Here is a 24,579-nt window from a genome sequence, read left to right as displayed (position 1 = left end):
GTTGAATCCATCTGCTCCCTGTTAAGACCTGTTAAGAAGTGTTTTTGTTTGAGCTAACGATTCTTTTGAATGCATTCGTAATTTAATTTCAAGGTATATTTAGCCATTTTTTGTGGGAATATGTGTCTGAGTCATATGTGAAGAGCATTGTAAAAAGCATTAGCATTTTATAGCATTTAAGCTAGCAGACTTTTGATAGGTAAGTTAGCCAATTGTTCTTTTGTTGTACATAGATCCTCTTTTTATATATATATGTGTTAGGGGTGTCAAACGATAAAATTTTTTAATCGAGTTAATTACAGCTTAAAAATTAATTAATCATAATTAATCGCAATTAATCGCGATTCAAACCATCTCTAAAGTATGCCATATTTTTCTGTAAATTATTGTTGGAATGGAAAGATAAGACACAAGACGGATATATACATACAACATACTGTACATAAATGCTGTATTTGTTCATTATAACAATAAATCCCCAAATGGCATTATTAACATTCTTTCTGTTTAAGTGATCCATGGATAGTAAGACTTGTAGTTCATAAAAGATAAATGTTATAGTTACAAGTTATAATTTTATATTAAAACCCCTCTTCATATTGTTGTTTTAATAAAATTTGTACAATTTTCAATCAAAAGTAGAGTTAATATTATGATAATAAGAATTAAAAATAACAATAATAAGAATTGAGTGACCAAACTCTGAGTAATGCCAGTTCACTTTGCATTGTTGTTTAGCTGTGTGAGAATAGGGCCTCATTACTACAGACTGATGTGCTTTTCTTTTTGTGAACTTTTTTTTTTTTTTTTTTTTTTTTTTTTTTGAGAGATAGCAATGTTATTTTTGTTGTGCTGTCACTAAATGATACTTCTGTTTGTTGTGAAGGAGTTGCAGAAGCGTATGCCAATAAACGGCGCAGCCCAAAAAACACCTGTGTCCACTCGCCTTTATAAAAGATATATCTCTGTGCATATCTTACCCAAAATACAACAAGAGACACACGATTGCCACTAAAAGAAAGCAAACTTACCGAAATATGTGTGGAGCATAGTGCAACAGCATAAACGTCTCACAACTACTAATTCTCCCACTATTCGAAGGAACAACATTAGTATGGAACGGCGCTGCGCTGCCCCCAAGCGGCCGGTGGCATTCTCTTCACTCTTAATGTCCATAACGGCCTCATTGAAATCTGTTTGAGGCAATGTGAGAGCGACTCATTCAGTGCACGCGTTAATTGCCGTCAAATATTTTAACGTGATTAATTTTAAAAAATTAATTACCGCCCGTTAACGCGATAATTTTTACAGCCCTAATATATATATATATATATATATATATACCGTGTGGGGCTCAGCTCAGGTATTTAAATTTTTTTATGTTTCTTATCCAATTACTCGATTATTTGAACTAAATAGTTCATCGATTAATCGAATACTAAAATAATCGATAGCTGCAGCCCTATTTCGAATGAACGAACGTTCCCAATCTAAATGGATTGGGTGTCGAGCACCGTCAATGGCAGCCTCAGAGATACCTAAGACACTATTACGGTGGAAGATTTTGGTAGCAACTTTTAAATTTTTTTTTTTTTTAAACATTGCCACCTTTTTAAAACGATATCTCAATTCTTGGCAGGAGCATATCGATAACTTTTTGGGATACAAAGTATATTTTGTCACACCCCTACTTTATATACTATATAAATTACTACTTTACTTTAGACAGAGATGGACAAGGTTCACTCAGTCCGGATGGGAGTCGGGAATGGGCTTCGTCCGGACGTCTGGCAAGAATTTCATAGACGCTATGGAGACATAAAAATGTGTGAGGTGTACGGCTCCACGGAGGGAAACCTGTGTTTCATGAATCACATTGGCAAGATTGGAACAGTGGGGCGTTCCAACCTCATCTACAGGGTAAGTTCCTTCCTATTCCGATGTCTATTGTAGTAATTGTTATATTTTTTTGTGGACCTACCCTTATCTCAGTGGCGGAACAAATGTGAAATGTGAGCCCGGGTTCGATGACATTCAGCAGTTCAGTGCTTTATTGTTGAAATTGGAGCAGATGATGTTAGTGAGTCTGTGTCGGTGAGTCGAGTAGGTGTCCTGTGTCAGCCGCTCGTGTCTAGTCTCTCCGCGTGCAGAGGCGTCGCTTCCCATTAGGCAAACCAGGCAATTGCCCAGGGCCCCCAGCCAGTAGGGGCCCCCAGACGGCCAACAGATTTAGCAAACGCAGCTTTAATGTACTGTTGCAGCGACAAGTGTAGGGAGTGTTTCAATATAATGGAATCATTTGGCAGATTAATTTACGATTCTGTTTTCAATCCCAATCAGCACTAACCATGTCACGTAGATTATACATGCCTAAGAAAGTCCAATCTGCTATTAAAACCACATGTTTTTTAAAGAATGACTCACGAAGTACTCTCTGGGAAGTCCAAGTCCTTGCCGAGTTGTTTTACGTTGATTTTCACAGGCCACCTCATTATTCATGTGACTACTTAAAGAGATGGTGATTTTTCCAAAGAAGCCTATTAATGGGTCTATTGTATTCCTCGTCGAATACTCTATAAGAAAAATATAACATATGTGCATCTAAAATAATCCTAAACAATTTTATTAGCAAATTTAATACTCATTTCAGTTGGTAGTCCACCAATCAGTGGTTTTTACAGAATAATTTGAATTAGGGTGGTCATAAGGCCAATCTGACTACTGATTTCACACAAACGTATATACCTCCGCATCCGATGGTGGTATTTTTGTGTTGCTACTCTTTTTTTCTATTGCTCCAAGTCCAACTGTCCCCCTTACTTGCACACACTCGAAGGGCCCCATGTTGCTTGTTGCCTGGGGCCCCCGGGGACCCTTGCTACGCCTTTGTCCGCATGTCAAAAAGTTTGGAACCCAACATTTCCCATATTAGTTCCGTGGGTGAATTATGTTAAGAGGATGTAGTGGTCACTACAAAGCCCCCCTCAGAATTCACCCACATAGGACGCCAGGCGTAACCCGACTGAGTGGAACAATCTGACTGATGCCCGGGGCGCCAGGTGGAAGACGACTGGACGGGACGATTAGGAGAATGTCCAGGATGCCAGGCGATTGAGCACAGAGCAGGACGAATGGGTGAACAGCCTGGACAAGGATGAGAAGCGCGCCGTGCAGTGCTACGCAGTCGAGTCCGGAGACAAAGGCGACAGGTGCGGCGGTCAGGGTTGCCCAGTCTTGGACGAGGACTAGTAGAACAAACCAAGCCCACCGGGCGTAGCAGGAACGAGGGAAGTGCAGAAACTGGAGTCGAAGCGAAGTCCTTGACGTCTGGCAGCGGTGAAACAGGACAGATGGCGGTGGCAGCATTTGCGGGCGCTGGCAGAGGAGCAATCCTGGAGACTTCAGGATGCGCTGGCACTGGAGCGAGGTTAGCGGCGGTAGCATCCAGCGACGCTTGCATAGAAGCGATGTCAGCAGAGCCCAGAGGCACAGGATTGACATCGTCCGCCTCAAGACAGGATGTGGCGACGTCTGGGCCAAGACCGGGCACAAGAGCTGAAGCGGAGTCGTCTGGCAGACCAGGAACGGATGCGGCAGCGGCGTTGAGAAGGCCAGGAACAGATGCGATGGCGTCATCGAGAAGCGCTGGAGCTGAAGCAAGCAGGAAAGGCGTTTGAGGTGAACCGGGAACGTTGGCGTCGGGAAGTGCCAGAGCGGGAGCAAACTATGGCGTCGCGGGCGCTGGGTTGGGAGTAAGACTCCGAGGAACCAAGGCGGAAGTGCCGCCGTCATCGGCGGGAACCACGGGCAGTGGGACTTGCGTGACGGGCACCTCGGGTGTCTTTAATGTCGGTAATGCGCAAGACTGTTCAAAGAGCCTGAGAAGGTGCGCCTCGAGCCCTGCATATTTGTCGTTCTTCAGCAGAAAGACAACAAAACGCTGAGCTCTGACGGCTGAACACACAGTATGAGCTCAACTCACAGAGCGACGAGACTCGCCAACATAATCCGCCACAGTGGGGACCCTGTTTGTTCCTGGCTTTTCCTGACGGCATGCCGTCCATTCCTGGCCTTCGCAACAGTGTCCCGTCCGTTCCTGGCCTCCTCTCCGACGCAGCGTCTGCTCTTGGTCTTCCTGATGATATCAATTCCGTGCCTGCGTCTCCGGCCACTACTGATGTCGCTCCAGCGCCTGCACATCCGGAAGTCTCCGAGGTCAGTCCTCTGCGAGCGCCTGAGAACGCCGCCACCAGTGTCTCTCCTTTTCCGCTGCTTCTAGACGACTAAGACGTCGCTTCGACTCCTGTTTCGGCACTTCCCTCGCTCCTGCATCGACCGGTCGACTTGGTTCGTCCCGCCAGTCGCCCTCGTCTCCAGTCTCGACTGGGTGGCACTGCACCTCGCGCTTCTCGACCTCGTCCCCAGCCACGGCTGGGCAAGGCGTGTCGCCTCGGTGTTCGCCTGTTTCTCCGACCACGCCTTGGTGGTGCTTTTCGACACGCTCCTCGCGTCCTCCCGATCGTCCTCGGGATCGTCCTGCTTGGTCGTCGAATGCCTGGCATCCTAGGCGTCCTCCTGGTCGTCCAATGCCTTGCATCCTAGACATCCTCCTGGTCGTCCCACCCCTGGCATGCTGGATATCCTCCTGGTTGTCCCATTCGGTCATCATCCACCGGCGCCCCTGGCATCCTACTGCTTCGTTCCGTTGGAACGGTGTTTTCCAAAATTTCCGGGTTCGCAGTGGGTCAGCAACAGGCACACTTTTGCGAAATACGCAATGTTTATTGATTAGAAAATGCAGAATAAATGAGATTTATTGATTAGAATCCCACAAGAGCAAGCAAACAAACATCAAAACCAGCATAACAAGTGGTAACGTTGACGCTAGATCTAGCTTGTCAATCCCAGAATCCCCGCGCTACCGTTACAGCACAACAAGATGTTCCATAGCAATGAAAATCGCTTACTGTGACAAATGAGTGGGGAGCCAACGCTCCGGTAAAGCGGCGAAGGAACAAAGGCGAGCGAGCCGTACGTGATCCTCCAGCGGACTTTACGGGTCGCCCGGAAATGTTCGGTTCTTGTAGGAACGCGCCCCGTAGGGGCGGGGACGGCCAACCCTCGCCCCCAGGCGGAACGTGCCTTGCCCAATGACAAATATTAAAGCTACTTTTGGTTCAGCCCCTTGAAAAAGGGCTTCTCACATGGTCAACAAGTTGTGCCGTCCTGGTAATAGATGTTCTGTCCCTGCGGTAAATATTATGGGTGCAAAACAAGTTATCTCATGAGATTCCCTCCTAACTATGGAACCCAACGTGAAAAACAATAGAAGTTGTTACAATCTAGGCCACAGAGGCAATCGTACATCACAAAGGCATTATGTGCTAATGTTAAGGCATCACATAATATTTTCCCCCATCATTCCGCCCTTTGACCCAGATTGAATTTATCATAAGGCATAATGTGCTAATTCACTTCGGATCATATAATATTTCCCCATCAGTCGGGTTGCACCTGGTGTCCTGTGTGTTTGAATTCTTGGGGGGGGTGTAGGTGACCATACATTCTACATAATTCACCTATTGAACTAATGTGGGACATGTTGGGTTCCGGTGGGTCGCACGTGTTTCTGGCAGAGGGACTAGAGTTACAGGAGACACGAGCGGCCGAACACACGACATGAGCTGAACTCCCCGAGCGACAAGACTCACCAACATCATCCGCTACACAATTTAAAACTAAAAATGTCAAGACAAAAATTGCACAGTTCCTGACAATTGTTGTTTTAATGGATGTGACTGTTTAATGAAATACTATTCTGTTTCGTGAAGCTCCTGTTCAAGTATGATCTGGTCAAATATGACAAGATCAAAGATGAGCCAGTGAAAGATCAGTATGGTTTCTGTCAGCGGGTGAAAAAGGGTAAGATTAGATGCGATTTGAATTCAAAGGGTGGTTTTCAGCTAATATGCCATTTTCTACCAATGTATTCTTTGTTGTCATGTTATTTGTCAGGTGAAACAGGGCTTTTACTTTCCAAAGTAAGTGCCCTGACCCCTTTCTTTGGGTACGCTGGAAACAAGCAACTGACTGAAAAGAAGCTGATAAGGAATGTATTTGTCAAGGGTGATACCTACGTCAACACAGGTGACCTCATGATTGAAGACCACGAAGGCTTCATCGCTTTCAAAGACAGAGTAGGGGACACCTTCAGGTACAGTTTTGTATGTTTTGATTAATAGTCAAATGAAACTTTTTGATCTTCTACAACTATTTTTGCTTCTTTAATATTCCGGATTCAGATGGAAAGGTGAAAATGTAGCAACAACCGAGGTGGCAGAAACCCTTGGGTCTGTTGATTTTATCCAAGAAGTCAATGTGTATGGGGTGGAAATACCAGGTATGTTCATATATGAAGCAAAGTACTACATCACAAAATTGAATCAACTTAAATTTTTCAATGATTTATTGATTCTTAAAAATGCGCAAACACCGCTTGCTTAATGTTTTTCTTTTTGATAGGGCACGAGGGAAGAGCTGGAATGGCTTCTATGATTGTAAGACCAGGCTTCGTGTTTGACGGCAATACATTTTTTAAACACGTGGTGATGGAACTACCCACATATGCGCGACCTCTCTTCTTGAGGCTTCAGGTGAGGAGGAGAGTAATGCTTAAATTAGGGCTGTCAAACGATTAAAATTTTTAATCAAGTTAATCACAGCTTAAAAATTAATTAATCGTAATTAATCGCAATTAATCGCAATTCAAACCATCTCTTAAATATGCCATATTGTTCTGTAAATTATTGTTGGAATGGAAAAATAAGACAAGATGGATGTATACATTCAACATACTGTACATAAGTACTGTATTTGTTAATTATGATAAATCCACAAGACGGCATTAACATTCTTTCTGTGAAAGGGATCCACGGATAGAAAGACTTGTAATTCTTAAAAGATAAATGTGAGTACAAGTTATAGTAATTTTGATAGTTTGTATATTGTGAGGCACGGTGGCTGAGTGGTTAGCACATCTGCCTCACAGTTCTGAGATCAAGGGTTCAATCCCGGGCTTCGGCCTTCCTGTGTGGAGTTTGCATGTTCTCCCCGTGCCTGCGTGGGTTTCCTCCGGGAACTCCGGTTTCCTCCCACATCCCAAAAACATGCATGGTAGGCTGATTGAATACTCTAAATTGTCCGTAGGTATGAGTGTGTGCGCGAATGGTTGTATGTCTCCTTGTGCCCTGCGATTGGCTGGCAACCAGTTCAGGGTGTCCCCTGCCTACTGCCCGTTGTTAGCTGGGATAGGCTCCAGCACCTCCGCGACCCTCGTGAGGAATAAGCGGCATGGAAAATGAATGAATGAATGAATGTATATTGTGACTAAATATTGCCATCTAGTGTATTTGTTGAGCTAAACTTAATGTTTGAATAGAGTATTATTTTGCATAGCTATTTTGATTGGGAATGCCAGATCTCTTTGCATTGAGCGCTTTTCTTTTTGTGAAAATTATTTTTGAGAGCTAGGAATATTATTTTTGTTGTGCTTTCACTAAATGATACTGTAGTGACTTAAATGTTCTTAATTGCCCAAATGCATGATGGGAATTTGAGCAACCATGAGTCACAGTGGTTGCTGCAAATGGTATATCTTCTCTGCGTTGAGTACAATACATGGTGTTAAGAAAAAGAGCATCTCCAGTTATTCTTCCCCATGTCGCTTGTCACAATAGTTATAACTAGAGATGTCCCGATTGATCGGGATGACGTCATTTTCAAAGTATCGGAATCCGCAAAAAAATATATTTTTAATTAAATCGTTTTCAAATTGTATTTAACGTTACAGACATAATATGTTACACTCATCCAGAGTCTTTAGTTTAGGCTTAAGGTAGGGTTAATTAATTTTTTAAAAAATGTATCACATTAAAATATTTTATGCAATCAATGCATGTGTTGCACGACCCACTCACACATTGTCGCGCTTAATCTGTAATGGCGTCATTTTACCTATATAGAGAGCTAAAAGGCAGCTTAAAATGAGTAGTGAATTTTGGCAGCCTTCTGAGCCTTTTTTTAATTGGTTAAAGCCTTACAATCCCTCTCCCTACGATCAGAAATATCGTGGGAAGCAATGTGGGTAAGCAAGGTAGTAATTGATCTTTTTCTTAACACCCTATGTTATTTCCCACCGCAGAGAAGGTATATCAATTGGTAGCTCTACGCACAGTCATGGTTTCACTTCTCATCATGCATTTGGGCATGACTACAGTATCATTTACTGAAAGCTCAACAAATACACTAGATGGCAATATTTAGTCACAATATACAAAGACACATTTATCCTTTAAGAATTACAAGTCTTACAGAAAGGATGTTAATAATGTAAATGCCATCTTAAGGATTTATTGTCATAATAAACAAATACAGTACTTATGTAATGTATGTTGAATGTATATATTCATCTGAGTTTTATTCATTTTTTTTCTTAATGCATTGCCAAAATGTATATGATCGGGAAAAATTATCGGGAATGATTGGAATTGAATCGGGAGCAAAACAAAAGCAATCGGATCGGGAAATATCGGGATCGGCAGATACTCAAACTAAAACGATTGGATCGGGGGGCAAAAAAACATGATCGGAACAACCCTAGTTGGGGGTGCTGCTGGCTCCGGTGGCCCAAGCCCTTGTTCGTTGGGGCAAAGGCATCTGGTTGGGGGCCCCCTACTGGTTGGGGGCCTAAGGTGATCGCCTACTTCGCCTGAATAGTAGATCTGCCTATGCCCACAATACAGATAACCTTTTCAGGAAAGAAAAAAATGCAGACTTCGATGTCTGCAAATGACTCCTCGTTCCCTGTTATGTCAAGGCACGTAGGACAACTCCTTTCAACCTCTCTATGATGAACTGTGGCATATGGCCAGCTCATTTAGCCAGTGCATTATTCCACCCAGGAGCAGAACTGAGTGCATCAGGCGCTCCTTTGTGCCCACCACCATCGGACTGCACAACTGCAACGTGGGTCACAACAAGTCACGAACACCCCCATAGATTTACAGTATAAGTGCGGCAGCTAATTTAAGACCACACACAGCAAAAGAAAAGCAATTCTGCATAGTCTGCTATTGGGAATAAATATCAAATCTGAATGAACTGTGTTGTAGTGCATTTGGAACCAACCAACTCTTTCAGGAGGTCTCGGACTGGATTATTTGTTTCACTCTAGAGTTCATTTTCTGTCTGTACTGAAGAGTGCTGGTGTAAAAGCAGCCTTTCATTTCACCCTTCCCTGTGTAAAATGTCAAGATATTGACAGGCTTAATGACAGTTTAATGATACAGACAGCTGACCTTTGTGCTGCCAGTGGGAAATCTCGCACTCTCTCATTCCTCTGCCTCCCAAGAATCGGATGGGTGCTGTAGAAAATGTATTTCTACTAACGTTTCAAGGGTGCAATACAACAATTTCGACCAAACCTCATTTTGACAAACTCAGCTTAAACTGACCACGTAAATAGTTTAAATTTGCAGGGCCAACAGAACAAAATCATCGACTTCCCGATCAGTTGACGAGACAGCTCCTAAAGCCATTGCGCCACGGCTTCCCGTAGGGGGCCGGGCCAGGCAGAGCGTCGTGAAAGCTTTCACTGCGATAATCTCAAACACGCTGCGTTCTAACGCCGGATTTCGGTGGAAACAGGACAAATGTTGTAGTGCACACAAGCAGGCAGGAGTGTCTCAGGAGTGATATGGTCGAGGATTCAAAGTAATTATTATATAAAATACCGCCATGCATGCACTTTGAAACATTGTGGAAAAAAAGGAAATGAATGGAAAAAATTAGCGTAACTTTAGCTTGAAATATTTACATAAAATGAATGATAACTGCCCTTTTGCTTTTAACCAAGAATCTAGACTGTTTTACGTTTATATTAGGGCTGTCAAATGATTAAAAAAATTTAATCGAGTTAATTACAGCTTAAAAATTAATTAATTGTAATTAATCGCAATTCAAACCATCTATAAAATACGCCATATTTTTCTGTAAATTATTGTTGGAATGGAAAGATAAGACACAAGATGCATATATACATTCAACATACGTTACATAAGGACTGTATTTGTTTATTATAGCAATAAATCAACAAGATGGCATTAACATTATTAACATTCTGTTAAAGCAACCCATGGATAGAAAGACGTAGTTCTTAAAAGAAAAATGTTGGTACAAGTTATAGAAATTTTATATTAAAACCCCTCTTAATGTTTTCGTTTTAATAAAATTTGTAAAATTTTCAATCAAAAAATAAACTAGTAGCCCGCCATTGTTGATGTCAATAATTACTTACACAATGCTCATGGGTGCTGAAGCCTATAAAATCAGTAGTACCCAAGCGCCAGCAGAGGGCAGCAAAACTCCATAAAACACAACAAGTGAGTGCTGTATTGTCATTTAAATCTGTCTGTCTAATTGCGTCAAATATTTTAACGTGATTAATTTTAAAAATTTATTAACGCCCGTTAACGCGATAATTTTGACAGCCCTAATACCAATATTTTTTATTTCTATTTGAAAAATGTTTCAGTAAAATGTTACACATTCTTGTGCATTTGCCACTTATTGCCACAATTAATATTGAAGCATTGGGCCTCTTTTGACCTCGTTGTGAGTTTTCAGGTTGTGACTTCTGATTAAACAAACTCGATGTCAATCAAAACGTTTGTTCTTCTTTTCCCCCAAATTAGAATCGATAAGAGAATCGATAAAGAATCGAATCGTTAAGCAATAAAAATCCTATCAATTCCCATCCCTACTTTCTACTATACTCTGCCATCTTGGTCACATTGTGTTGTCTCCTCTTCATTTTAAGTTTACAAGCCACACTAATTGTTGTTTTGTTTGTTTCCTCAGCTCGTGATGGAAATGACAAGCACCTTTAAACAGCAGAAGTTCCAGCTAGTTCAGAGTGGATTTAATCCCTCAACAATATCGGATCCTCTTTACGTCTTGGATTATCAAGAGAACAGCTATATCCCTTTGACAAAAAGTGTCTACCAGAGTATCATTTGCGGGGAACGCAAGCTCTAGGACTGTGAGTACTAGTGAGTATAATGGCAGAAATCAGAGCACATTGCGTTTTGCAGTTCTCCATATTTCAGTACAGATTGAAAATCCGGGATCCGTTTGACGACATTACAGGGAGAATAAAAACTATTCAATTCGGATAACCAAGTGCTAAAGATCTTTAAATAATATGTAAGTCACAAAAATAATAAAAACTTAAATCAGTACACAGAGTATCGATATGTCCTTCTACCAAAGTGATTTTGATCATGACCTATTTTGTCTGGCCACAGATTGGCTGTAAAGTAAAGAACTCTTGAGATTATTTAACATAATGAACATAACCCTCTGCTTGATCTGAGCTTGGTGCAGATGGAACTGGGTGTTTTTCCGATTATGAGTGGATCCGATCCAGTCGGCTTGGTCACGAAGACCAAGCAGTCCAGCTCAGTGTCCATCACAGCTTGTCTAGTAGCACTGTACAGCACAAGAAAAGAATTTCGGTAACGGAGCTTGTAGCCCTTTACAGGAGGGCAAATAAGTATTTAGTCAACCACTAATTGTGCAAGTTCTCCCACTTGAAAATATTAGAGAGGCCTGTAATTGTCAACATGGGTAAACCTCAACCATGAGAGACAGAATCTGGAAAAAAAAAAAAAAAAAAAAAAACACATTGTTTGATTTTTAAAGAATTTATTTGCAAATCATGGTGGAAAATAAGTACTTGGTCAATACCAAAAGTTCATCTCAATACTTTGTTATAGAGATGCCGATCGATCGGGTCTGATCACGTCATTTTCAAAGTATCGGAATCGGCAAAAAAATATCGGACATGCCTTTTTTTAATATATATATATTTTTTATTAAATCGTTTTCTAATTGTATTTAACGTTACAGAGTTAATATGTTACACTCATCCAGAGTCTTTAGTTTAGGCTTAAGATAGGGTTATCAAATTTATCCCGATAATGGCGGTAATTAATTTTGTCAAAAATGTATCAGGTTAAAATATTTAATATCGGGATCGGCAGATACTCAAACTAAAATGATCGGGATCAGATCGGGAGCAAAAAAACATGATCGGAACAACCCTTCTTTGTCATGTACCCTTTGTTGGCAATGACGGAGGCCAAACGTTTTCTGTAACTCTTCACAAGCTTTTCACACACTGTTGCTGGTATTTTGGCCCATTCCTCCATGCAGATCTCCTCTTGAGCAGTGATGTTTTGGGGCTATCGTTGGGCAACACGGACTTTCAACTCCCTCCACAGATTTTCTATGGGGTTGAGATCTGGAGACTGGCTAGGCCACTCCAGGGCCTTGGAATGCTTCTTACGAAGCCACTTCTTTGTTGCCCTGGCTGTGTGTTTGGGATCATTGTCATGCTGAAAGGCCCAGCCACATCTCATCTTTAATGCCCTTGCTGCTGGAAGGAGATTTTCACTCAAAATCTCTCGATACATAGCCCCATTCATTCTTTCCTTTACACAGATCAGTCGTCCTGGTCCCTTTGCAGAAAAACAGCCCCAAAGCATGATGTTTCCAACCCCATGCTTCACAGTGGGGATGGTGTTCTTCAGATGCAATTCAGTATTCTTTCTCCTCCAAACACGAGAACCTGTGTTTCTACCCAAAAATTCTATTTTGGTTTCATCTGACCAAAACACATTCTCCCAGTCCTCTTCTGGATCATCCAAATGCTCTCTAGCGAACCGCAGACGGACCTGGACGTGTACTTTCTTCAGCAGGGGGACACGTCTGGCAGTGCAGGATTTGAGTCCCTGGCGGCACATTGTGTTACTGATAGTAGCCTTTGTTACTGTGGTCCCAGCTCTCTGTAGGACATTCACTAGGTCCCCCCCGTGTGGTTCTGGGATTTTTGCTCACCGTTGTTGTTATCATTTTGACGCCACGGGGTGAGATCTTGCATGGAGCCCCAGATCGAGGGAGATTATCAGTGGTCTTGTATGTCTTACATTTTCTAATAATTCCTCCCACAGTTGATTTCTTTACACCAAGCGTTTTACCCTTTGCAGATTCAGTCTTCCCAGCCTGGTGCAGGTCTACAATTTTGTCTCTGGTGCCCTTAGACAGCTCTTTGGTCTTGGCCATAGTGGAGTTTGGAGTGTGACTGACCGGGGTTGTGGACAGGTGTCTTTTATACCGATAATGAGTTTAAACAGCTGCCATTAATACAGGTAATGAGTTAGACTTCGTTAGAAGAAGCTAGACCTCTTTGACAGCCAGAAATCTTGCTTATTTGTTTGTGACCAAATACTTATTTTCCACTCTAATTTGGAAATAAATTCTTTAAAAATCAAACAATGTGATTTTCTGTTTTTTTCCACATTCTGTCTCTCATGGTTGAGGTTTACCCATGTTGACAATTACAGGCCTCTCTAATCTTTTCAAGTAGGAGAACTTGCACAATTGGTGGTTGACTAAATACTTATTTGCCCCACTGTATTTCTCCAAAAGTTGGAAGTAGTAGTAGTTAAAGTAGTTTAACCTGCATCATTCTTCTAGTCCTCCTCAGGAGGTAGATCACTTTTTTGCTTGACATGTCAGTGCCACAAGTATCAAGTACCGGTACTCATGGGTTAAAGTTTTCCGTCGTAGTGAGGGAAATCCGTCAGCAGGGGGTGCTGGTGGATACTAATGCATGAGAGAAACCTTAACTGAATAAAGCACCTCGAATAACAATTTTATCCCCTAAACACTGAAAAAGATTTCGTCAATTTTTTTTCTCCCCACTTTAATCCAAGAGTACTGTGGTTGCCTCTTAGGAACGTGGACAAGAAACAATTTCTTTTGCTGAGTTGAAACTTTCCCAAAATGCAGAATTAGCAGGACAAGCCTTGAGAATTCTTGGAGACACCTTGACTAAATGTTTGTTGAAGGTGACGGAGAAAGTGGCACTCTCTACACTAAGGGTCCACTTCCTGAATGAGCGAGTGGTTTATGATTGCCTTTTTATTCTTGGTTTATTCTGAGGTTGGAGAAAAACCAGGATGTGGGCTGAGTTCTCCAGTTGTTTATAGTTAATGTGTAATGGTGGTGAGCCTGCGCTGTGTCAGAGCATCACCAAGGATAGAATACAGTATTTGGTGATCTCCATTTGTTCCACACTTCAGTTCGAGAATAGACTTAAATTGTTTTAGAACCAACTGATAACTTGTTTGATTTATGTTTTTTTTTTTTTTAACAATTACATTTAGTGCATTAAAAAGTGGAAGGAAAGTTTCATGCATTTTTGTAATTCATACCTAAACTCAATTAGAAATTATGATTAGCCATAGTTAATAATACACCATGGTCACCTTTGTCCAATATTTACATATGATTGTTGATTTTAAACATTATATACAATGAGGAAAATAAGTATTTGAACACCCTGCGATTTTGAAAGTTCTCCCACTTGGAAATGATGGGCGGGTTTAAGATTTTCATGTTCGGTGCTTGTCCACTATGTGAGACAATCTAAAGAAAAAAATTCTAGAAATCATGATGATTTTTTAAAAACAATTTATTTGTATTATCCTTCTGCAAATACCGTACTGGCCCGAATATAAGACGGTCCTGATTATAAGACGACCCCCTGTTTTTAAAGACTCAACTTTGAAAAATTATTTTTTTATACAGATAAATAATTACAGTACATCTGAAACAAATGATTATAACAATATATTTGAGAGACAAAGTATGGGTAACATTTTACAATAACTATCTGTTTAATAGATCATTAGTAAACTGTTGATAAATGATTTATTGTTGATTTGTGAAGTATTTGTTAACAGTTTGTTAAGCATTTACAGGGCGTTCCAATATGGTTGACACCATTCTAAATGCCCATGCTAGTTGATGGGTCTTAATAAAACTATATACACTTTATGTTGAAGGTCATAAGTTTTATTGGTTAAATATACAAAGAAAAGTACAAATATTTGTTGGTTCTATGGCAGATTTTCATAAATGTTCAACATGAGCGTTGCCTGCAAAATGCCTTATCAAAATGCCTTTTCTTTTGAAGTGAACGGCATTTCTTAACCTGAAAAGATTGAAATGCCAAACGTTACACACAAAAACTTGAGACGTTTCTACACAAACTGTGTTTCAGGTTAAGAACACCCTGTAAATGCTTAACAAACTGTTAACAAATACTTTACAAATCAACAATAAATCATTTATCAACAGTTTACTAATGATCTATTAACTAGTAAAACGGATAGTTATTATAAAGTGTTACCAAAGTATGTTATTTTGCCTCAATCAAAGTAAATCTGAAACAAATGATTATAACAATATATTTGAGAGAAAAAGTATTTTATTTTGCCTCATTCAAATCTTAATATCCGAACATTTAAATATGTAAACTGAATTGCAATCACATCCGTAAATGAATGGCTTCTGGTTTTTGAAATGTAAATAAACCTATCTATTGTGATAAAACAGCAAAATTGCAAAAACTGCATTAACCATTAAAGTGAAGTCTAACTGTAACTGTAGTCTTGAAACAAATCTGAATAAGGAAAAACATTGCAAAAAAAAAAAAACAAACTGGTTAAACTTGAGAGGAGCTGAGATCTGTCATGACAGAACATCTCTTCAATGCTATCTGGCGCCATCTGGCGTCATGAATGGGTATAACGTCTCGACCGCGAATATAAGACGACCCCCTCTTTTTCAAAACTCAAGTTTGAAAAAAGACTTTTTGAACACCAAATTAATTTTTATACAGAAAATAATTACAGTACATCTGGAACAAATGATTATAACAATATATTTGAGAGAAACAGTATGTTATTTTGCCTCATTCAAATCTTAATATCTGAACATTTAAATATTTAAACTAAAATGCAATCACATTCGTAAATGAATGGCTTCTGGTTTTTGAAATGTAAATAAACCTATCTATTGTGATAAAACAACAAAATTGCGATAACTGCATTAAACATCAAAGTGAGGTCTAACTGTAACTGTAGTCTTGAAACAAATCTGAATAAGGAAAAACATTGTAATAAAATAATGCACACTGGTTAAACTTGAGAGTAGCTGAGATCTGTCATGACAGAACATGGCTTCAATGCGATCTGGCGCCATCTAGCGTCGTGAATGGGTATAATGTCTAGACCCCGAATATAAGACGACTCCCAACTTTTTCAGTGTTATTTCAATGCAAAAAACCACCGTCTTATATCCGGGCCAATACGTTAAGTATTTGAACACCTGTCTGTTAGCTAGAATTGTGAGCCTCAAAGACCTGTTAGTCACCTTTAAAAAGTCCAACGAATAAGTGGAGTGGAGGGGGAGCTGGACCAATCCTGACATGTTCAAGACCAAATAGCTGTCCAAAGACATAATTGTAGACCTGTAAAAAAAGGAACTTTTTGTTCTTAATTCCACTCAGTGTTTGGAGGAAGAAGAATTATGAGTACCACCCCAAGAACACCATCCCTACTGCGAAGCAAGGGGGTGGTTGCACCATCCTTTGAGGTGGTTTTCTGCTTTTGGGACTAGACGACTGCTCTGTATTAAGGAAAGAATTTCCAGGGCCATGTATTGTGAGATTTTGGGGAATAACCTGTTTCCCTCAGTTAGAGCATTGAAAATGGGTCATCACTGGGTCTTCCAACATGACAATGGCCCGAAGCAGACAGGCAGAATAACCAAGGAGTGGCTTCGTAAAAAGCATATCAAGGTTCTGGAGGGGCCTAGCCAGTCTCCAGACCTAAACTCAATAGAAAGTCTTTGGAGGAAGCTCAAACTCAATGACAGTCCAGAAACCTGATTGATCTAGAGAAGATCTGTGTGTGGGGGAATGGTGCAAAATTCCTGCTGCAGTCTGTGCAAACCTGGTGAAGGAGATAGTACCTTTTCTCGTAGGCACCGTCTAACTGTCTGCATTACTCTAACACACTTAATATAATCGATCAGGGAATAGTATCGGTTCTCGTATTTACTGTTTTTTAATACTGTTTGTATTACTCTAACACACCCAATATAAAATAAATAGCACTTATACCAAAACGAGCAGAATATAGAGCATAACAGATAAACAACGCCGTCTTATCACGGGTGCCCAATGTGTGCGTCATGCAACTAACTGAGCAAGATTGACGCAGACAAGCCCACGTCTGTACCACCAACTCTCGCAATCAGTTCTCCCGGACAGTCCAGAACAAATGGCGGGACGCCCTGTCCCAACACAAGGAACACCGGAGAACGCCCGATATCCAACTGATAACGCAACTGACAAGACTCCAAGAGCCCCTTTGACGCTGAGGTGGCAAAATCCACAACCCTCATTGCCCTGACAACAGTAACTCCCAAATCCTCCTGTCCAATCCACAAACAGACAATTATCTTAAACAAACAGACCCTTCTTCCTGCCCACGACCCGCCCAGCGAGAGCCCTCAAAAGACTAAATGTTTAACTAAGCATTGTCATTTTTTTCTCGAGAACCTTTTGTTGACGTGTGATAGGGTGACCTTGCCTCCCCACCTGAGTGTTTCCGTTTCACCTTGCTGTTTTGATCGCTGTCGACCTGAATAAATTGTCAACTTGTTTTCAGTGAGCCTTCTTTAAACCTTTCCAAATGGAGTCAGTAGGGTTAAGACTAAGGTGAACGCATGGAGTTTGGCCTTCTGGCCGGATTGTTGGGATCTCGCCGGCCCGGGTCGTTAGAGCTGCTCCGGTGCGGGTCCGGCGGTTCGGGTGGCAGGATTCTGGCAGTCTGCCTAGTATATCAGACTCCTTCAGTGAAAAGTTACAGAAAACGTTTGACCTCTGTAATTGTCATCAAAGGCTACTGTACCAAATATTAACATAGATTTTCTCAGGTGTTCAAATACTTATTTACAGCAGTATAATGCAAATAAATTGTTTAAAAAAATCCTACACTGTGATTTCGGGACAAAATTGCAGGGTGCTCAAATACTTATTTTCCTCACTGTTAGTAAAACAGAGCAAAAATAACAAAAGAATTGCACAATTATGTCCACCCTAAACACAATTTAACGCTTAAACAATTTTTATTCCTTTACAAGAGTTTGAAAATGTGTGTTTCCTGTTTTGCTGTGTGATAGTACTTTAAATATATTTGTTATCACACACAGTATTTCCTAGCATACTAACAGTGGTTTCTAACTGTTCCATTATAATTAAAAACTACATCTCAAAAAATGTACCGTAATTTTCGGACTATAAGACGATATGATTGGTTTATGATGGATGTAAAAGAACACAGTTGGAAATAAATCGAGTTAGTAACATAATTTGCCGGATGACACTTAATGACATCTGTCATGAGCATTCATTATTTGCCAATGATTGTGTCTGTCATGTCATAATTATGACAGTTTTATGGCACCACTGTCAAATAAAGTGTTACTAAATACTATAACTAACAATTAATGAAACAACTGGAACAGTAACTGAAGAAATAATTAGCACAGAACATGGTTTGGGTTAATAAGCAGCACTTTATTTGACAGCGCCGTCATAACACTGCTGTAAACCGTCATAATTATGACATAACACTATCATGGGCATAAATGAATGCTTATGACAGATGTCATTAAGTGTCATCCGGCAAATTATGTCACTAACTCCATTTATGTCCAGTTTGGATCTTTTACATCCATTCAAAAGTGAGATAATTTGCTGGATGACAGAAAATGACATCTGTTATAAGCGTTCATTAATGCTCATGGCAGTGTCATGTCATAAATATGATGGTCTTTTGACAGTTTTATGGTGGCACTGTCAAATAAAGTGTTACTAAATACCCATAACTAGCAATCAATGAAACAACTGGAACAGTAACTGAAGAAATAACTAGCACAGAACATGAATTTTGATTGTTATTTACATCTTAACTGCTGCATTGCATGCTAGGAGGCATGTTGGACGGTAACATGTGTTGACAGCAGGTGGCAGCAGAGGTTGAATGTCTCCCCCAAGGGAGCACTGATGGCCAAATGAAGCTTCTTGAAGCATTGAAGCTTCATCGTGGTTCATTTGGTCTTATGACAGTCTTGTGATGCCACTGTCAAATAAAGTGTTATCGGTAATATCTTTTGGGGTAAATATTCCATAATATAGTGGGGACAGCTGAGGCTTATAGTCCAGTGCAGCTTATTTGTTGATTTATTTGGCGTTAATAGGCAACACTTTATTTGACTGCGACGTCATAACACTGCCTTAAGACTGTCATAATTATGACATAACACCTTCATGGGCTTAAATGAATGCTTATTACAGATGTCATTAAGTGTCACCCGACAAGTTATGTCACGAACTCCATTTATGTCCAGCTCAGATCTTTTGCATCTATTGAAAAATGAGTTAATTTGCTGGTTGACAGTAAATGACATCTGTAATAATTATTAATTAATGCTCATGGCAGTGTCATATCAAAATTATGATTGTCTAATGACAGTCTTATGGCACCGCTTTCAAATAAAGTGCTACTAAATACCATAACTAGCAAATAATGAAACAACTGGAACAGGAACTGAAGCAATAACTAGCACAGAACATGAATTTTGATTGTTATTTACATCTGTAGTGCTGCAATGTATGCTAGGAAGCATGTTGGACGACAACATGTGTTGACAGCAGTTGGCAGCAGAGGATGACTGTCTCCCCCAAGGGAGCAGCAATGGCCAAATGAAGCTTCTTGAAGCAATGAAGCATTGAAGCTTCATTGTGGTTCATTTGGTTTTATGACAGTCTTATGATGCCACTGTCAAATAAAGTGTTATCGGTAATATCTTTTGGGGTAAATATCCCATAATATAGTGGGGACAGCTGAGGCTTATAGTCCAGTGCAGCTTATTTGTTGATTTATTTGGCGTTAATAGGCAACACTTTATTTGACTGCGACGTCATAACACTGCCATAAGACCATCATAATTATGACATAACACTATTATGGGTTTAAATGAATGCTTATTACAGATGTCATTAAGTGTCACCTGGCAAGTTATGTCACTAAGTCCATTTATGTCCAGCTCAGATGTTTTGCATCCATTGAAAAATGAGTTAATTTGCTGGTTGACAATAAATGACATCTGTAATAAGCATTCGTTAATGCTCATGGCAGTGTCATGTCAAAATTATGATTGTCTAATGACAGTCTTATGGCACCACTGTCAAATAAAGTGTTACTAAATCCCATAACTAGCAATTAATGAAACAACTGGAACAGAAACTGAAGAAATAACTAGCACAGAACATGAATTTTGATTGTTATTTACATCTGTAGCGTGGCAATAAATGCTAGGAGGCATGTTGGATGACAACAATGTTGACAGCAGGTGGCAGAAGAGGTTGACTGTCTTCCCCAAGGGAGCAGTGATGGCCAAATGAAGCTTCTTGAAGCAATGAAGCATTGAAGCTTCATAGTGGTTCATTTGGTCTTATGACAATCTTATGATGCTGCTATCAAATAAAGTGTTATCCGTTATATCTTTTGGTGTATGAACAAATGCCGTTTTCAAATTTAGTGGGTGGCGGTTTATAGTCCGAAAATTATGGTAATCATTTTAAAACTGAGTAATTCAATATTAGGTTCACACTACGTATGTTTTAGTCCTCAACTAACCATGCATATTATTTTTTTGAATATTTGAGGAAACTGGAATACTTTGACTTTAAGCTGTGAGACAGATGAGCTAACCACTGTGCTGCCGAGTTCTAGATATGGAACATATTTCTTTTTGGAGAGTCATGGGTGACTCTGTGTGATCTAAAGATTTTGCACTGCTTTAAAAAAAATTATTTTAAGCCATCCGTCCACAAAATAGCTCTAGCTACTCTATGGATATTTCTTGTTTGAACAGAAATGACATTGTTACTGCAAAACCTCTGAGGTGCTCAAATTAGTTTTATAGCTTTTTATGTATTTAAAAGATATATCTTGTCATTTGCTTTGTTTGCTGCTATGTGATTTAAGACTTAATCTACACAAAAAGTGCTCAGAGATAATGTTTGTTTTCTACAGCATAAATAGCCATTTAAAGCAACACTTGGTAACTTATCAGTTTTGGTCAATTTTAGCGACGCCGGTGGACAACAGCGGTAGTGTTTTGCCTTAAGGAAGACTGGGTTTCCCATGAGGACCAGCGCACACCAGCATAGTGTCGTAAAGTCATGATGGTCGCCTGCAGATGGATTGAGCAACATTTCTGTTTCCTGCGGCTGTGTGAAGGATTAAAATTAATAAGGTAATGAATCCAGTTCCAGCTAAACAATAGCATATGACGGATAGCAAATGTGTGGCTTAGTGAAAGTGATACAGACCCCCTCAAGATATAAAAGAGGTGTCATTCCATTACAGACATGTGAAAAAATTAGGACACCCCATTAAATATTCAGTTCTATGTTAAGAAATGTGCACATATCAATGCCTGATCTTGTTTTTCTTTATCACTGGAAAATAAAGTGATTTAATTGCAGCTAAACTACAAAAAATAACATTGTTTTACTCATTTAACCAAATATATCAACAAAAATGCATATTCTAACTGAGGAAAAAGCTAAGACACCCTGCCACTTTATAGCTAGTCGTACCCCCTTTGGCTGAAATAACTTTAGTCAGACGCTTTTTGTAGCCATCTACCAGTCTTTGACATCGGTCTAAAGAAAGTTTGCCTCACCCCTCAACGCAGAATACTTTCAGCTGTAAGATGTTTCTTGCATGTACAGCCCGTCTTGCATGTACAGCCCGTTTCAAGTCACCCCACAGCATTTCAATGGAATTAAGATCTTGGCTTTGACTCGTCCATTCCAGGACTCATTTCTTCCTTGGTGGATTTCCTGGTATGTTTTGGGTCATTGTCAAGTTGCAGGGTCCAGTTTCGCTCAACTTTTTCACAAATGATCTCACATATTCTTCAACCACCCTCTGACACACGATAGAATTCATGGTGGATTCTCAGATGCTGAGCTGGCCAGGTCCTGATGCATCAAAGCATCCCCAAACCAATACACTTCCACCTCCATGCTTCACAGTTGGTATGAGGTTCTTTTCCTGGAATGCTGTATCGGGTTTACGCCAAACGTGTCCTCTGTTCTGGTGTCCAAATGGTTCACTTTTTGGTTGAGCTGTCCAAAGAACATTATTCAAGAAGTCCTGGTCTTTGCCTACATTCACTCTGGCAAACTTCAGTCTGGTTCTTCTTGGAGAGCAAAGATTTCCTCCTTGCACACCTCCCATGAAGGTTAAACTTTTGAAGTCTTTCTGATTGAAGAGGCATGCACTTTCACATTAATAGGAGCAAGAGCCTGCTGTAGGTCTTGGGATGACAGTAGAAAGGAACAGGTACCGTTCTCACACACACCACATATATTTCTTTGCATTAGTCTCACACATTCATCTAGCTATAGTTTAGGTAGACTTCACTCCAGGCCCTTGAACACAGTAAAGTGAATCACCTTATTGGCGCTCATGAGGGGGAAAAGGAAAAATGGTACAGTTTCTCGTAGGCACCATCTAACTGTTTGCATTACTCGAACACACGTAATATAATTAATCAGGGAATAGTATCATTTCTCATATTTACTGTAGGACTGCACTACTCTAACACACCTAATGTAAAATAAATAGCACACCATAGTTTAAAGAAGCAGAATAGATACACAACGCCATGTTATCACAGAAGCCCAACGTGTTCGTCACGAGCAAGATTGACGCAGTTCTCCCGACAACGAACAAGGACAAAGACCAGCGCGCTTTGTCCTAAAAGAAGTAGCGCCAGCCCAGATAATAAAGTTCATAGCGGGCGCTTGGGACGTCAAGACCAGCGTCGGTCGCTGTGACAACCACGTCCCATCCATGCACGAACCTAAACCGCCCAAAGCCGGCCACAGAGGGAAGGTCCCAAAAGCAACGCCCGGACACACCTTCGGCCCGGCCTCCTACACCACGGACTTAAAAAACATTGGACTCTGAGATAAGACAGATTTTTGCTGCTCAGACACATTTTCTATCTACCCTTGCTTTGGATTCAGCATTGGTCCCTGCGTCGTCCGTTTTTGTCTTGTTTTTGACCATTGTCGACGAATAAATTGCCAACCTGTTTTCGGTGAGTCTTCTTCGAACTTTTGAGACATGGAGTCAGTACAAAGGGTTAAAATAAGAAGACAACGCGCGGAGTTTTGCTTCCTCCCGGTTTGGTTCGCGGGGGCGGTAAACAGCGGAGCACCATTTCCATTCGGCTGACGCCGTTTCCGTGCAGCTTTGGCCGGGGGGACTAAATTCCAACAGTTTTTAGGGTTTTTGGAGACTTCTTTTAGCATCTTGCGGTCTGCTCTAGGGGTGAACTTGCTTGGACGGCCAGACCTTGTTTTGAGTGTCCTCCACTTGTAAACTATTTCCCGGACGGTGGAATAGCTGATTTCATGTTCTTTTGAGATCTTTTGAAATCCCCTACCAGACTCATAAGCGTCTACAATCTTCTTTCTGAAGGCCTCAGACAGCTCCTTTGATCTCACCATGGTGTTTTCATTCACTTCAACAGTGAGTCACTATTGAAAGTATTCTGCGCTGAGGAGTGGCGCAAACTTTCTTCAGACCGATGTCAAAGACTGGTAGATGGCTGAAAAAGCGTCTGACTGAAGTTATTTTAGCCAAAGGAGGTAGCACTAGCTTTTACGTGGTAGGATGTCCTAACTTTTTCCTCAGTTAGAATGAGCATTTTTGTTGATATATTTGGTTCAATGAGTAAAACAATGTTAATTTTAGTTGTTTACCTGCAATTAAATCCCTTTTCCAGAGGTAAAGAAAAACAAGATCAGACATATCACAAATGTTACGAAAATACTTTATAAAGATTGAAAAGTTACCTAGTGTTGCTTTGAAGGATTTGTTATTTACAACTGCACAGACATGGCTAAATGTGTTGAGCATTTTAGAAGGTTCTTTGTTCATGTCTGATTGTGAATGATGATTTTCATTTTCCATCTGAAGCTTTGTCATGACTAAACTGAGCCAGATCCAGTTTAGACTTGCACTCATATTTGACGTTGTAATTAAGGTGTAATGTTGACTCAGGTACTTTTATCTCTTCTCTATGCATTGAAGCCTTTCTGTTGGCAGTCTTAACACGATAATTACGGATGAAAAATGACTTTTTTTTCACTATGTTGAAAATGTTGTACTTTAATGCAGTATGTCCTAATGATATTAATATTGTATTTTCTTTCATTAAATATTAATTTGAATTAAAGATTTTCCACATTCGCCTTGAACTTGTCGTCTTTTTTTTCCTGTGCAGCAAGGCTCCTTTTTCACCGAAAATATTAGGAGCGCCTGTAGAAAATTTCGTCACTTTACAGTGGTATGAACCTTTGGCAATTTCTTAAATTTTAGCAAAAAATCACCATCAAATGTGATGTGATCTTTGTCAAAATCACACAGATGAAAAACAGTGTCTGCTAGGGTTGTTCCGATCATGTTTTTTTTTTTTTGCTCCTGATCCGATCCCGATCGTTTTAGTTTGAGT

General features: G+C 40.3%; 1 protein-coding gene across 1 annotated transcript in view; it reads left to right on the top strand.

Annotated features, from left to right (window-relative positions):
• Positions 1–24,325, top strand: part of slc27a6 (solute carrier family 27 member 6) — a 68,366-nt gene extending 44,041 nt beyond the window's left edge. Inside the window, exons 5-11 of the mRNA XM_057818333.1 lie at positions 1,726–1,920; positions 5,832–5,922; positions 6,016–6,214; positions 6,303–6,400; positions 6,523–6,653; positions 10,918–11,098; positions 21,134–24,325. Coding sequence (XP_057674316.1) covers positions 1,726–1,920; positions 5,832–5,922; positions 6,016–6,214; positions 6,303–6,400; positions 6,523–6,653; positions 10,918–11,094 — 891 coding nt within the window. The 3' untranslated portion in view covers positions 11,095–11,098; positions 21,134–24,325. The remainder of the gene's footprint in view (positions 1–1,725; positions 1,921–5,831; positions 5,923–6,015; positions 6,215–6,302; positions 6,401–6,522; positions 6,654–10,917; positions 11,099–21,133) is intronic.
• The last annotated feature ends 254 nt before the right edge of the window (positions 24,326–24,579 follow it).

This window comes from Corythoichthys intestinalis, chromosome 17, assembly GCF_030265065.1.
Source record: "Corythoichthys intestinalis isolate RoL2023-P3 chromosome 17, ASM3026506v1, whole genome shotgun sequence".
Classification (NCBI taxonomy): domain Eukaryota; kingdom Metazoa; phylum Chordata; class Actinopteri; order Syngnathiformes; family Syngnathidae; genus Corythoichthys; species Corythoichthys intestinalis.
This window is presented reverse-complemented; position numbering and strand designations above follow the sequence as displayed.